At 37.6% G+C, this 15,942-nt stretch overlaps 1 protein-coding gene across 4 annotated transcripts in view; it reads left to right on the top strand.

The window, feature by feature from the left end:
- Positions 1-15,942, top strand: part of IGSF11 (immunoglobulin superfamily member 11) — a 132,269-nt gene that overhangs the window by 94,324 nt on the left and 22,003 nt on the right. For all 4 annotated transcript variants that reach the window (XM_019629187.1, XM_019629185.1, XM_019629186.1 and 1 more), the window contains exon 2: positions 15,322-15,485. In XM_019629187.1, coding sequence (XP_019484732.1) covers positions 15,322-15,485 — 164 coding nt within the window. The remainder of the gene's footprint in view (positions 1-15,321; positions 15,486-15,942) is intronic.

Below are 15,942 nucleotides of genomic sequence, written 5' to 3'. Positions count from 1 at the left end.
ACTAAGCCAGGAAAGAAAAATACATTCTTCCCATCCTAGTCATTGTCCACGTTAAAAGCCTCGATTTTCAGAAGTTCTTTAGAAAGTGAAACAGCCAAGAATTTTGAACTTTTCCCGTGAAAAAGGTGGGTCATTTGCAAATTCAGATTTGGCTAGAAGGTTACTCCCTGTGATAAGAGGCAACCCTGAAACACTGGAAAAATAGCCCATAGGCTATCACTTTTCTCCCTACCGGCCCTGCCCTGTCTAAACAGTGATGTCTGAAATTTGAAAGCACAGATATACTAAAAAAAAGTAATTGTGGTGGCTGGGACATTAAGATTTATTTTTAAATTATACTTACCATTCCTAGGACCCACAAAGTATTGCAAGAAATGTCTATTCATTTATTATCTTTAAATCAAGTTAAATACAAGCCTGGGATTCTCTTCTTACCAGAATAGCAGGAAATTTAATATTAGTTATTATTCAGGCTCCTTCCTCCACCTTCCAAGATCTCTTACAGAGCCAAGACACTGGGGGACACCTCTGATAACCAACATTCCCTATGTCTGAGTCTTCAGGGCCCTCTGAAGTCTTGCTCTGCAGCTTCTGTGCCTGTGGAGCACGGGGACTTTTGCACCCGCAGAGCCCTGTATTCCAGGGGCGGCCATGCTCTTTGAGGAGCTGCTGTTTCCCTTGTCCCCTGAGGAAAGTGGAGCATAGGTCCCCTCTTCTCCAGGAACTTGGCCAGCTCCTGTGCCCTTCTAATAGTCCCTTTTCTCCTTTCTCAAGTTCACAGGTGGTCACTCCCGCCTCCTCTCCCTCAGTCTAGTTTCCTCAGTGAGCTCCGGCTTTCACTGGAGACAGGAAGCCTGTTTGTCTTCAGTAGTTTCAGCTTTCCACCTTGTAAAGGCCTACGAGGTAAGGAAATAGAGGGCTTGACAAAGACAGGCTTGGGAGAGGTAGGGGAGAGCTAAGAGAAAGAAGAGTAACTTTTTAATGTTTTCATTGACTGCTTGCTTTCGTCAATATTTCCCCTATTCATGTCTGTCCATCGTTGTATTGAATAGTGTTACCACATTTGGAGAAATCCCCACATTAGCAGTCCACCTCCCCAGTGTCAGAAGTGAGAACTCAAACATCCAGCCTCTTTTGCAGCTGGGACTTCAGTTTTCCAGGCAGATGCATGTAGGTGCGACCGTGATTTAGACATGAGCAACGTGATGAACAGGCTCTGTGCTGAGCTTCTGTTTGCTAGCACAGATTGCAGCAGAAAAGCGTGGCTTCGGAGATGACAGTGTAGGGTGCAGTGCCTGAGAGAGAGCTGGCATCATTAATAGTGGCAGTAAGGTTCTGACGTTTAGGCTTTGGTGACAGGGACCTGCAGCAGTTTTCTCATCAGGCCACTTCTACAACATAGTTTTGGTGTTTTCCTAGAAGCTTAGCCTTGAGTTTGCGTCTCTATCCAGCTAGTGATTCTGTGAGCTTCCCAATGTCCTTTTTTTTAATTGAAAAAAATCAGATTTATTGAGGTATAGTTTGCATTCAATAAATCCCTATCTTTAGGTGTACAGTTTGTTGAATTTTGACAAATGTTTACAGTCTTCTAATCACCACCACAATCGTGATGTAGATTGCTTCTATACCCTAAAGAGTTAGTCCGTGGTCCTATGCGGTCATTCTCTGTGGCCCACCTCTCTCTGCCCCAGCTCCAGCCCCTGGCAACCACTGATGTGCTTTCTGCACCTATAGTTTTGCCCTTTCCATAATAAAGAATTAAAAACAAAAAGGATGCATACTGTATATAATAGTCTTTTGTTTCTGGGTTCTTTCACTTAGCACAATGCCTGTGATATTTTTTAATGTTGTATGTCAGCGGTTTGTTTCTTTTGGTTGACTAGTAATCTTCCATTGTATGACTATGCCACAATTGTTTTATCCATCTGCAAGTTGATGGACATTCGAGGTGTTTCCAGTTTTTTGGCTTCTGTGAATAAAGATGCTAAGAACATTTGCATATAGGTGTTCTTGTGGGTGTATGGTTTTACAGCTCTTGGATATACGTAGGATTGCAGTTGGTGGTTAGTATGGTTAAGTGTATATTTAACTTTGTTAGAAACTGTGAAAATATTCCCAAGTGACTGTATCACTTTGCAGTCCCCCCAGAAATGTATGAGTTCGAGTTGCTCTGATTCTCGTTCACACTTGGTGTCATTTAATGAGTCATTTAATTTAACTCATTCTAGTTGATGTGTAGTGATATCTCATGTGTTTTTTTTTTTTAAGAATTTTTTTATTGGGGAATTGGGGGAAGGGGAACAGACAAGTTGCTGTCGCTTTTTTTTGTTGTTGTTGTTGTTCTTCAGTCTAGTTGTGGAGGACGTTGCTTCACTGGCCCAAGTTGGCACCATCATTGCACTCTTCCCGGGCGAGGCAGATCAGTCGCCGGCTTCTGGATGGCCGCTCACGGCGGCTGCTGGCTGCTCACGCTGGCTGCTGGCTACATACGGTAGCCCATGGCAACCCACTGCCACAGGGACTGCAGCCTACGCCGTCACCGGCGACCCACAGCAGCCCAGCTCCAGGTTGAGCTGTTATTCAGCATCTTAGCTGTAGAAGGCAGTGTCACCGGCCCTCATATGTGGGATCCGAACCGGGGCCCTCTGGTGTCCCAAGCCAGTTCTTAACCATTGCGCCACTCGGCCGGCCCTCATGTGGTTTTAATTTCCCTGTTGACGAGTGAAGTTGAGTATCTTTTTGTGTTATTACTTGTTGGTATGTTTTCTGTGGTGCATTTTAAAAATTGGGCTGTTTGTGTTACTGAATTGTAAGAGTTGTTAATGTATTATAAGTACAAGTCCTTGAAGTGTTTTGAAAATATTTTTTCACAAAATATGGCTGCTATTTTTATTTTCTTAATAGCACCTTTTAAAGACAAGAAAATGTTAATTTTTAAAGTCTAATTTACCAATTTTTTAATAGCTCATGCATTTTGTATCCTAATTTTTAAAGTCTAATTTATCTATTTTTAATAGTTCATACATTTTTATCCTAAGAAATCTTGTTCTAACTCAGAGTCATAGAGACTTTCTCCTATATTGCCTTACAGAAATTTTATAGTTTCACTCTTAAATTTAAGTTTTTGATCCATTTCAGGTTAGCTTTATATGAGGTGTAAGGTAAGAGTAAAGTTAATATTTTCACATGTGGCAGTCCAATTTTTACAACAGTATTTTTTGAAAAGAATATCCTTTTTCCACTGACCAGCCTTGACACCTTTGTTGGAAATAAATTGACCACATATGTGTAGATATAGTTCTGGACCCTCTGTATGTCTGTCCTTATGCCAATCCCACACTACCTTGATTACCATAGGTTTCTAGTAGGTTTTAAAATCAGGTATTGCAAGTTCTCAAACTCTTTTTCTTTTCATAATTGGGGTATTTTAGTATTCACATATATTTTAAAGGCAGTTTGACTATTTCTACAAAACAGCTTACTAGAATTTTGATTAGAATTGTATTAAATCAATAGATGAATTTGAGGAGACTTGACATCTTAGCAGTGTTAAATATTTTGATTAGTAGCCGTGCTTTATCTCTCCATTTATTTAGGTTCTTAAATTTCTCAGGAAAGTTTTGTAATTTTCATTGTATAGGTCTTAACAGGTATTTTGTTAAAGTTATCCTTAAGTGTTTTGTCTTTTTGATGCTGTTATAAGTGGTATTATTTTAAATTTCCAAAATTTCATAGCGTTCTGCAACATTGCTAAACTAATTTATTAATTAGAATGAGTTGCTTTTTGTAGATTTATTAGAATTTTTAATGCAGATGATTGCTTTATCTATGAGTAAGATACATTTTTCCTTTTCCTTTTCAGTTTATATGCCTTTGGTTTCTTATCCTTGCCTTATTGCAATGTCTAAGACCTCCATGTTGAATAGACATGTAAAGAGCAGACATCTTTGTCTTATTTTTGAACAAAGGAAGAAAGCAACTTTAACCATTAAGTAAAAATTGTCTTTTTATTGTTAAAAATAATGTTGGAAGTGTTTTTTTTTTGGCAGATGCTTGTTACCGGTTTGTGGAAGCTCCCTCCTCTTCCTTGTTTGAAGAGAGCTCTTATTATGAATAGATATTGATTTTTGTCACCTTTTCTGTACCTATTGAAAAGATTATATATATACATTTCTTTTTTAGTATGTTGACATGGTAAATTATATTGATTTCAAATATTGAGTGAGCCCTGCATTCCTGGGATAAACATGACTTTGGTCATGATTAGTCAGTCATTCTTTCTGTTTATTGCTGGATTCAATTTGCTAATATTTCAAGTACTTTTGTGTCTGTGTTTAGAATGAATATTAGTCTATAGTTTTCTTTGCATTCTTTGATGGATTTTCATATTAGGGTAATGCTAGTCTCATAAAATATTCCTTCATTTTTTTTCTGGAAGAGTTCATATATAGTTTTTAAAAAAATATTATTATTATTTTTATTTTATTAAATGTTTGTCAGAGTTCACCAATAAATCTCTCTGGACCTGGTGTTATCTTGGTGTGAGGATTTTGAAATGCAAATGAAATTCCTTTTCTTTAATGGACATAGGGCTATTCAGGTTATCTGTATCTTTTAGAATGAGCTTTGGTATTTTGTGTCTTCCAGGGAATTTGTCCATATATTTGAGTTACCAAATATATTCACATAAAGTTACTGATAATATCCCTTTATATTCTTTTGATGTTTCTAGGATCTGTAGTTATATCTCCTCTTTCATACCTGTGTTTTCTGTTTTATATTCTTGATCAGTTTATCAGTTTTGTAAACTTTCTCAGAGAACCAGCTTTTGATTTTGTGATTTACTCTATTTTTCTGTCTTCATTCTTCTTCTTCTTTTTTTTTTTGACTTGCTTTTGATTTAATTTGCTTTTTCTAGTTTCCGAAGGTAGATGCTTAGTTGTTGATTATAAACTTTTGTTATTTTTATAATATGAGCATTTAGATGCTATCATTTTTCCTCTGAGTACTTGGTTGCTTCCATAAATTTTGATATGTTGTGTTTTTGTTTTTATGCACATCAACATATTTTCTGATTTTCCTTGTAATTTTACCTTTGACCTGTGAATTATTTAGAAGTGGATTTTTATAAGTATTTGATTTTCTAGATTTCTTTTTGTTACTAAGTTCTAATTTAATTCACATTCTTTGTTTGATTTTATTCTTGGTGAGTGTTCCATGTATGCTAGAAAATAATGTGTATTCCATGATGTTTGGTAGAGTGTCTAAAATCTCTTCAGTTCATTGGTTAGTTCATAAGTTCATTGTTTAGGTCTTATGTATTTTTACTGATTTTTTAAACGGATTTTTATCTATTTGTTCTATAGACTTGTTGTATATCATTGTTAATGACAGAAGAGAGTTCCAGTCTCCAATTATAAAACTATAATTATTATTTTCTTTCATTTTTCTCCTTTCACTTCTATCAGTTTTTGCTTTGTGTATTCTGAAGCTCTGTTGTTAGGTACATACATAGGACTATTATGTTCTTGATGAATTGACCCTTTTATCATTATTTAATGTCCCTCTTATTCCCATTTTAGTGACCTAGCTCTTCTCTCTTCATGTGCTACTTCTTTCTCAAACTCCCCACCAAGAGGGAAGGCCCTGTCAGATCAGCCAGGCACCATTGTATTTTGTATATCTTTTGACAAGAATCTCATGACAGTTATCAAAAACAATTGTCTAATCTATTGGTGGCTGTTTTGGTCAGGTGTTGGTTCCTGGTACACTCACTTGTAGCTAGGTTGTGAATGAGATTCTGTGTCACAAATCATCGTGACCCATGTTTAGGGAATTGCTTCATTTTGCTTTCCCTGAAGGCATTTGTGGGGATAGTGGCCCTCATAGTGTCGTGACCACCTTAACATTGCAAAACCTGGTTCTACTTTTGTAGTTTGCTTCTGCCTTATTAAATTATAATCACATTATTTGCTTAGTTTTACAAAAGGGTTTGCAAACACAAATGCCCACAGGAGTCAGGCAGGCATCCTGACTGAGTAAAGTGGGCTATAGTGTAGAATAACAGGGCAGGGTGGGGGTTGTGGCATTGTGGATGGTGAGCTTTGTCCAAAGGGGCATCAGCAATCAACTGCCATGTAAAATGCAGGCTCAGTGTTACTGACTCTCAGGATAAGTTGGTAGCCTGGAGTTCTGTGTTATTTAATTGTAAGAAATTCAAAGTATTAAAAACTCTGCATGAGTCAGATCATGTAGGCCAAGCAAAATATGTCTGTAAATCATCTGTAATCTTGCCAGACTGTGGCTACCCCTGTAAGTGGACTAGAACACGTATGCCTGAATCTAGATATAAAATCAGGAGAGGGGGATAATAATGGGAGACTTGTTGTAGAGGATTCTAGTCAAATTCACATCAAATGTTAGGTGCTATTGCTGAGTGAATGTCACCCACATAATAGATATGTCATGGCATGAGGGGCCAAGCAGGCAGATGTATGTACTTTCTGAACATTTGAAGAGTGACAAAGGGGAGTGATAATGTAGAACATGGGCACTGGTTCAGCACAAGGCTTTGGGCTTCCCTCTGTACCTCCACTTCATCTTGGACCTGCTCTTCAGAACCATACTTCAGGAAATCATTTTCGTACCCTGGTCCCCTAGCGTGCTATTTGCCCTTGGCCTGCTCCCAGAGGAGTGTTTATAGTTGCAAAGGAGAAGTCAGTGAGAAGGCACTTCAGTAGCATCTAAAGGGGAACCATAAATATCATGGAAATAACAATACTGTAATATCATGGGACATGTATAAGTGTACAGTGCTTCAGCTGGAAGATAAGGATATATAATTTTATGGTAGCCTGGCTTTTGTATACCAACAATAAAATGTACTGTTTAATATGGCATAAAATAAAGTAGAGATTTGCTGTGATCCTACAAATTGATTAATGTAGATTACCAGTGCATAATAAAGCCATCTACATTGATCAAATTAACCAGATATTTACTCATCACTTAGTTTAGTACTGTTGATGGCCAAAATATAATGTCAGTTAACACGTTATTTTTTAGTTAAGCTGACAGTTTCAAAATTACACACACACACACACACACACACACACACACACACACACACGAATTATAAAGATAGATTATTTCACCTAACTAAAATTTGGTTAAAGTATGAAGAGAAAGTTATTTGTTTTAAAAAATGACTACAGTATTAGAGACTTGTGCTATTCTATAGCTTCCTTCAGAAAACAAGGAGTATCACATAGAGTTTTTGTGTTTTGGAATTTATTTTGGTCTGATGGAACTACGAAACTGAGTTTGAATAGGTTAAATGAATTTTAGATTATATTTTTATATGTTAAAACAGCACTTATGAAATCATATGGGAATCACATAAGCCAATAAGCATTTTGTGACTGCTGATATTAACATTTGGGGTGAAAGGACAACATCGGTCTTCCCAAATGCTGAAAGATCCTTTTGATGCTTTACTGACTATATTCCCAGAGGGAAGTGTTCTGGCAGTTGGGCTGATTCTGAAACAGGAGCACACGCTCCACAGGCATCAGCAAACATTCTATTTTGAAATCTCAGTTGGATTGCTTGGGCCAGTCCTCACTCTGAACTTCAGGTGTTCTGGCTCTGATGGGTATGTAGGGAAGGTTTTGTGTCCTCTGAGTCTAGCAGATCACTCACTGTGAAAGGTCTTTTGTCTGTTCTCTTGGCTATGTAGTGTGGATGGTCCTCTTTAAGATTTTTGAGGACTCTTCGCTGGCAGCTTATTTTCTTCTAACACGTATCTGTTGGTCTGAGAAAACGTGAATTTCTTTCTGCTTTAAATCTCGGGAAGTAGGGGCCTAAGGAAGGAGTATAGACAGCTGTTGTTTTTTATTTCAACTCCTCAGAGGAAACGGGGCCATGTGCTTTTTATGTCTTTCTTATTTAATTGCTAAGAGTCATTCAGAATTCATGAGTTGACTTAATTTTTCTTGGGTGAAGGTAAGAAAACATTCAAGTGTGCAAAATGCTGCCAGTTCAGCTCTTAAATTATGCATTTTACATGTAAATATTGCAAATTGTAAGATATTTTAAATGAATTTTTAATCCAATATTTAGCATTAAAGTTTAAATTCCTGCCTAGAAATTCAAACATGGAAATGCACTCTAAAAGGAAATAGGATTTTTAGTTGTTTTTTAGTAAGCTAAAAAAGAAAAGCATTTCAAATGTGAAAAACACCCATTTCTCCCCTTCTTAATCTTTCTAAGAAATTCTTAATTATACTCAGTTGAATCAGTATATTAAGTAGGAATCCTGAGACGCAATCACAAAGCAACTTTATTTTGTCTTCCACATCTCTTTAAATTTATTCAAAATTTTTACATCTTTCGTTAGATGTAAAATTAAGCAGGTTATACACTTTTCTGATCACTCTGAGTTTAAAAATAAAGCAAATAAGAAAATCTTAATTTATGTACAGAAATATATGTGTAGTTCTCAGTGTGCCAGTGGTCCACTCTCTAGGAATGCAGAGGTCTACTTCCAGCGTCCTGCTTGTGGAAGCCTCCTTAGACACAGCCCTCTTGACAGAATATAAGATGACCTTGCACCAGCTCTTACATGTGTTGACACCTGATCTATTGGAAACATTCAGATGCCCTTGGCCATGACACATTTAGGGAATGTAGGCACCTCTGCTGGGTGGGAATGGGATGGGACTTACAGCACATGACAGCTCTAATAAAAAATTCTCTCCACAAAGTCTCTCTACAGATGTTCACCCCTGACCCATTTATTCTCTATAGAATTCTAAAAGTTATATAGCCAATTTTCAGCCATCTCCTTTGTGCAAACCCATCAGGGTCGTCTACCTTAAAACTCACTTTGGTCTCTGATATGTTGATATTTGATATCTTTAGGGTGTTGGATGACTTTCAAAATGCTGTTCCATAGAGAATGCTGACAGCTTAAAGAGCATAACAACCTTTTTATTAAAAAGTTAAATGGTTCTACATGAAACTGAGTAGAGCAGCTATATTTACAAATGAATTGAATTTTTATTGCTCAGTGTCAGTTCTATTGGTACAGAATTATTTTGTGAGATATGATATGTAGAAGTTTGGTGTGGCAGTCAGAAGATGTAGGTCCCAGTCTTAAGAACTTTCATAAGTCTGTCTCTTTGGACCCTAGTATGTTCACGTGGAAACTGAATTAAGACTTGAGCTAATATGAAGGATGAGTAGGAGGTTACCATGTAAAGGGATTGGGGTATGGAAGGGAGCAAATAAGACAGAGGACAGGCAAAGGCTGTCACTGAAGAAATCAAGAGAAATTTAGTTTGTAAAATGGATCAGCTTTGAGCATGGATTGGGTTTGGGAGATGAGAAAGATTTCTCAGTTTCTGACATCTCCAACTAGGTGGCTGGTTGAGCCGTTCACTAGCGTAGGGAACACTAAAAAGGAGCCAGATAGACAGTGGAGGCAGGCATGGAGGGCAAGATCAAGGCATGGACAAGTTGACTTGAGGTGTCTTTGAGATAGCTACATGGAGATGTCTAGGAAGCATTTGGATATCAGAGGAGAGGCTTGGGTTAGAGAGAGAAATGTGGAAGCCTATTGCGAGTGCCTGAAAGGGCAGTCGCCACATTTCAGCCTCTTCCTGAAAGTCAGGGGGACATGAACCCCTCAGCAGGGCCCTATGTCCCTGCGTGGCACTCATGACATGAGTGGGGAACAAAGTCCCGACACACAGGTTCAGATAGAGTGAGGAACACAGCTTTATTTGGGAACCAGTGTCCCTCCAGAGGCCAATGCTCTGGTAAGCACAGTAGGTTATAACATACAAGATAAAATAGAATTTAATTCCCAGAGTCAATCGAGATGGAGAAGGTCCCTGGTCCAGGAGAGACGACTGGGCCTACGACAGGTCTGAGGCAGCTGGCCTTGCAAGGAAGAACTTCGGGGAGTCCTGGAGTACTGTGGCTTGCACCTCGCAGAGGGTCTTAGCCAGAGCGCCCAGTCAGACTACTTACTCATGGCACTGCTCTGGAGTTTTGCCTTTATCCTCTTTTCATTGGACTTGTTTACTTCTTAGGTGATAACCAGAAGTTGTTTGGTGAATGTGTTTATCACTCAATTTTGTTATGCTCAGTTTCACACAAAAACATATTCTTTACTTCACTCTTATCAGTCTCACATATGTGCAGCCTAACTTGTGTTCCTACTAGTAAACAACTTGTTTTGAAAACCTCAATCCAACATATATAATATATTTTATATGCTCTACACAAAGCCATTGTCATGTATGAAAGAAGTGAAGCCATGATAGTAGATGAGAGTTTGTAGGAAGAGAGTTTAGCGTAAAAGAAGGCAGCCATGTAGAGAAAGGTGAAACAGCAAAAGAGACGAGAAGTCGCCAGTGATACAGAAAGAAAACTAGAGTAAATTATGTCACTGCGGCTAAGGGAAAAATGTGTTTCAAGAAGGAGGGGGAGTGGACATCACTGTTAGATGCTACTGAGAATCAGAGAAGGGTCACAAGAGTCATGAAGGCATCAGGATGTCTCTGGGAAACCTAGGGAGAACTATTTTTAAGAAGCGATGATATGGCAGGAGTGGATTGAAGATTGAATGGCAGAAGAGTCTCTATGGAGAGAGTGAGTATAGGCAGCTCTTTGAAAAAGGTTAATGATGATGCATCAGAGGGGGGCATTTCCTGGAGGAGACGGTGGGGTAGAGTGTGGGGGGAGGAATTTTTTTTAAGTGGAAATACTTGAGGATATTTAAATGCTATTAGGAAGGCTCCAGTGCAACAGGAGAGGTTAAAGCTTCAAGAGAGGGAGCAGTCTATGATAAGGTTACTAAGGAGGCCAAAAGGATGGATTGTAAATCCATCCCCCAAGTGAGGGATTGACTTTAGATGAACTCCTGTAATCTGACAGGAGAGAAGAAGAGGATGAGGCAGATCAAAGCTGATTTGTGGGTTTGGAAGCAGGAAGTTGTGGGAGTTTCCATCTGATGGTTTTATGTAAAAGTCCATACTAGTTTTAAATTTGGGGATTGTATGATATATGAGGAGTGATGAAAAAATACAGTGAATGTTTAAATAAAAAATTATTACAGTACAAGAAACATTGCTCAAAATACTTCCTCTTGCTTCAAACACACTTATCCCATTGTTCTTTCCACTTTCTGAAGCAGTTCTGGAAGTCCTCTTTCGTGAGTGTGTTTAGTTGCGCTGTCGTGGCTGCCTTGATGTCCTGAATCAATTCAAAACTTTTCCCTTTCATGGTCATTTTGACTTTGGAGAAGAGCCAGAAGTCGTATGGTTCCAGATCCGGTGACTAAGGTGGATGAGGACACACTGTAATGTTTTTATTTGATAGAAATTGCCGTACACCAGAAGTGATGTGTGACATGAAGCATTGTCGTGATGGAGGATGAAGTAAAGACAGTCATGAAAGAGGACTTAGAGAATTGCTTCAGAAAGTGGCAAGAATGATGGGATAAGTGTGTTTGAAGTGAGCGAGAGTATTTTGAGGGGGATTAATGACAATGTGTCTTTTATTGTAGTAAATTTTTTTATTTAAACATTCACCATATCTTTTGATCACACCCTGTAGTAGTGATAATAATGACAACATTTATGGACTGATTTCTGTGTGTTAGTTATATGTGGTATAATGTATGTGCTCTATAGATAAACTGCGTGGGATTTGAATTCAAGCCTTACCACTTCTGTGTGACCTTGAGCTGGTTTTTGGTCTCTCTGGACCTCAATTTCTTCTGTAAAATGGGGATAAACACCTTGTAGGATTAAATGAGTGTGTGTATGTATATGTATGTGTTTGTATATAGTGTTTAGTGTGGACTTGCTATTTGCTAGCAATAGCAGAAGTGGTAGTTGTCGTCAGCCACCAACATCTGGTACTGCTCTTGTCATTCCCTTTGGAGATGTGATGGCAGTATTCAGCCCTGTTGTACAGATGAGGCAACAGAATCAGAGATTCAGTGATTTATTTGGGGCCGCACAGCTAAGTAGATCAAAGAGCCAAACTTCAAACTAGATCTGTTTGACCTCGAACCCACACTTGTCTAAGCTCTGAGAGCAGCCTTGTCTAGACTACTTGTATTTCTTCTGTAGCTCTCTTGGTGCTTGAGATTTCAAGGTTAACCTTGCGTAAAGATGTGAAGTAAATGAAGTTGGTCTTGCATAGCTTCTGCCACCTCAGAGGCTTGCTGTCTGCCAGCAGACCTGCCGTATTTCCCCCAGCTCCCACCCCTATCCTGCAAATCTACTCTTCCTTGACTGAATGAAGCCCTACCATATTTTGGTAGATTTCCCCCATCTATATATTTCTCTTTCATTTTTAGTTTGTATTGGTCATTTTTTTTTCTTTTAAAAATTTGTATTAAAGATTCTGCAAGTTCAGCTTGAAATTAGTGAATTGAGGGTGGAGGGTATAGTAGATTAAGGGCGGGTGTTCCCTTCTTCCTTGGAGTAGTATCTGAATAATGAAATGATGCAGGTTCTGTTACTAGTTTGGCTTCCACACTTATTCCTAAAAACATCTCCAGTGGCATTTATAATAATCATTGTAACACTTATACCCCCTTAACCCACTCCTACCCTATGAGGCAGCTTGTTCAGCTCTTCATGGCTGGTGGCATGATCACATAACCTACCCTTTCTGCCTCTTAATGCCGGCGGTTCTTTCAACTTGCCTTTTTAAAACTTAGAGACTTTTCCTGATGTTATTAAGTGCTTTATATTCTACCACTGATGGCTTATTTTATGAAACATTTTATCCTGCAAATTTAACTACTGAGGACATCATCAGACTATATGTGAAGAACATGAAGTTCTATAAAGGAGGGTGTTATGTACGTTTAATTTTTAAACTAATTGTAATCATAACAGTATGCTATCATGTTACTTTTTTGGGAGAATTGGGATAATATGTCAAAATAAAACAGTTTGAGATACTGCCTGGGACTTAATGTATTTTTCATGGTTAGAATAGCTTCTTTGTTGGATCTCCTTGACCATTTTAATCTCCATTTAGTCTCATATTGTTCCATAGTCCCAGGGGGCTGGGCAGACATTCTTTTCAGAAGAGATAACAGTTGATTTTGGCTTCCCAGGGGTTGGCTCTGGTAAGTCACTGTTTATTTCTTTTGAATTTTAACAGCATTATTGAGGTATAATTTATATGCAACAGAATTCACCCTTTTAAAGTATAAAATTCAATTGTTTTTAGTAAATTTATAGAGTTGTTCAACCATCTTAACAATCCAGTTCTAAAAGTTTTCGTTGCCCTAAAAAGTTCCATTGAACATATATATGCATCAATCCCTACTCCCTCCTCCCTAGTCCCAGGCAACCACTGATTCTCTTGCTGTCTCTACAGACTTGCCTTGTCTGGACAGTCCATATAAGTGGAATAATACAGTATGTAGTCTTTTGCATCTGGCTTTTTCACTTAGCAAAATGTCTTTGAGAGGCTCATACATGTTGTAACTTGTTGCTTTTTATTTCTGAATAATATTTCTTTGTATGGATATTCTTACATTTTGTGTATCCATCCAGTCACCAGTTCATGAATATTTGTATTATTTCTATTTGGGGGTATTATATGAATAATGCTACTATAAACATTCACAGACAAGTCTTTGTGTGCACATGTATTTTCATTTTACTTGGGTAGATTCCTAGGAATGGAATTGCCAGATTGTATGGCAAATGTATGTCAAACTGTTTAAGAAACTGTTTAAGAAACTGAAACTGTTTTCCAAAGTGGCTGTACCATTTTACATTCCCAACAGCTGTGAATGAGGACTCCAGGTTTTCTACATCCTTGTCAGCACTTGGTTTTGCCTTGATTATCGCCATTACAGTAGTTATCGCCAATACAATGGGTGTGCAGTGTATCCTACTGTGATTTTAATATGCAGTGTCCTAATGAGTAATAATGCTGAAATATTTTACCCATTTTAAGGTTTTTTTTATTATTGAGTTGTAATAATTCTTTATATATTCTTTATGCAAGTCCTTTATCAGATATATGACAAGATATATGACAAGATATATGACAAGATATATGACAAGATATATGACAAAAATAAGAAGTATTTTTTCCCAGTCTGTACCTTGACTTTTTATTTTCTTAATTAAATCTTTTGAAGCATAAAGGTTTTTAAAATTTTAATGAAGTCCAATTTATTAATTGCTTTCTTTTAATTTATGGGTCTGGTGACATATCTAAGACCTCTTTGACTAACCCAAAGTCATAAATATTTTCCCCTATGTTTATTTCTAGAAGTTTTATAGTTTTAGCTCTTAAATTTAGGTCTATGATACATTTTGAGTTAATTTTTGTGTGTACTATGAGGTAAGAGTCTGAGTTATCTTTTTTGTATATTAATATTGAATTCTTCCAGCACCATTTGTTGAAAAGATCATTCTTTTCCCTACTTGATTGTCTTGTTCTTTTGTTGAAAAGCATTTGACAAGAAATATAAGGGCTTATTTCAGAACTCTGAGTTCTGTGCTGTTTATCTGGTGGTGGTCTAGCCTTATGCTAGTACTGTCTTTATTACTATATCTCTATAGCAAATTTTGAAGTGGGATAGTGTCAATTCTCCAGATTTTTTCTTCTTTTTCAATATTCTATTGGTTATTCTAGCTCTTTCCCTTTTCTTGTGTTTTAGAATTAGTTTGTCAATATCAACAAAAAGCTGCTGGGATTTTGATTGGGATTGCCCTGAATCTATAGATCAATTTGGGGAAAATTGGCATCTTAACAATATTGGATCTTCCAATCCATGAGCATTGCATATCTCTCCAATTATTTGGTCTTATTTGATTTATTTCATCAGTGTTTTACAGTTTTCAGGCTATAGATCCTACACATATTTTGTTAGATTTATAGATAAGCGTTTAATTTTTCAGTGTGCTATGGTAATGATGTTTTCAGAAAAGTTTGGCTTATTTCTCATCCCTCATCACCATTTCAGGTTTTACTCAAACCCCGTCAGTTGAATTCTGCCATGTTGTATTTGAATCTGGCCAAATACCTGATAGTGTCTTACAAAATTGAATAAGTAGCCTCTCATATTTTTCACTTGTAGTTTCTGTGAGGTAAAGGGATGAGCAGTTTTTATTATTTGGACTTAGTGACTGGTCAGTAGTTGTTTAGTAAGACTGTCATGCCAATCTGTTTATACTACCGATAATGTAAAACACACAAACCTTTTCTGAAGGGCTTTGGGCTCTCAGGAAAGGGAGTGCACATAATCTCCTGTTTGTCCTTCTGCAGGTGTCGCAGCTTCCCTGGAAGTGTCAGAGAGCCCTGGGAGTGTCCAGGTGGCCCGGGGTCAGACAGCCGTTCTGCCCTGTACTTTCACCACCAGCGCTGCCCTCATTAACCTCAATGTCATTTGGATGGTCATTCCTCTCTCCAATGCCAACCAACCTGAACAGGTACTTCTGTCCCATCCTGTGCCATCTCTAAAACATTATCGTTTCAGAAGAGGGTAGGAAAGCATCCTGAGTATGTATTTGATTTCTAGAATAAGGTGGTACTTTCAGTGTGCCTGTGTGTTTTAAATCCTACTCCTGTATTATTAGTCGCTCAACTGTCAGAAGAGATTATCCTCTTTTTCAAAAGACTTATTATTATTTTATTTAAGTTAACAGATGTCAAGGGGGATCCTTTCGAGAATTTTATGTAGGAATGTGGAGTTTCATCAAGAAATTCACTGACAGGAAATATGAAGACAGAAAAAGCAAAATATATTTTGAAAGGAAGGAACTGGCGCCAACATAGGCATATTGAGAGAGTACTTTTTAAAGACAGTGATAATGTTAAGGAAGTAACATTAGAGAGTAGTACTTGAATTATTTGGTTAATTTTACAAATATTTTATAATAAACAAAA

This window comes from Hipposideros armiger, unplaced genomic scaffold (assembly GCF_001890085.2).
Source record: "Hipposideros armiger isolate ML-2016 unplaced genomic scaffold, ASM189008v1 scaffold_829, whole genome shotgun sequence".
Taxonomy (NCBI): domain Eukaryota; kingdom Metazoa; phylum Chordata; class Mammalia; order Chiroptera; family Hipposideridae; genus Hipposideros; species Hipposideros armiger.
The sequence above is the reverse complement of the archived record's forward strand: the minus strand, read 5'-3'. Positions and strand labels throughout refer to the sequence as shown.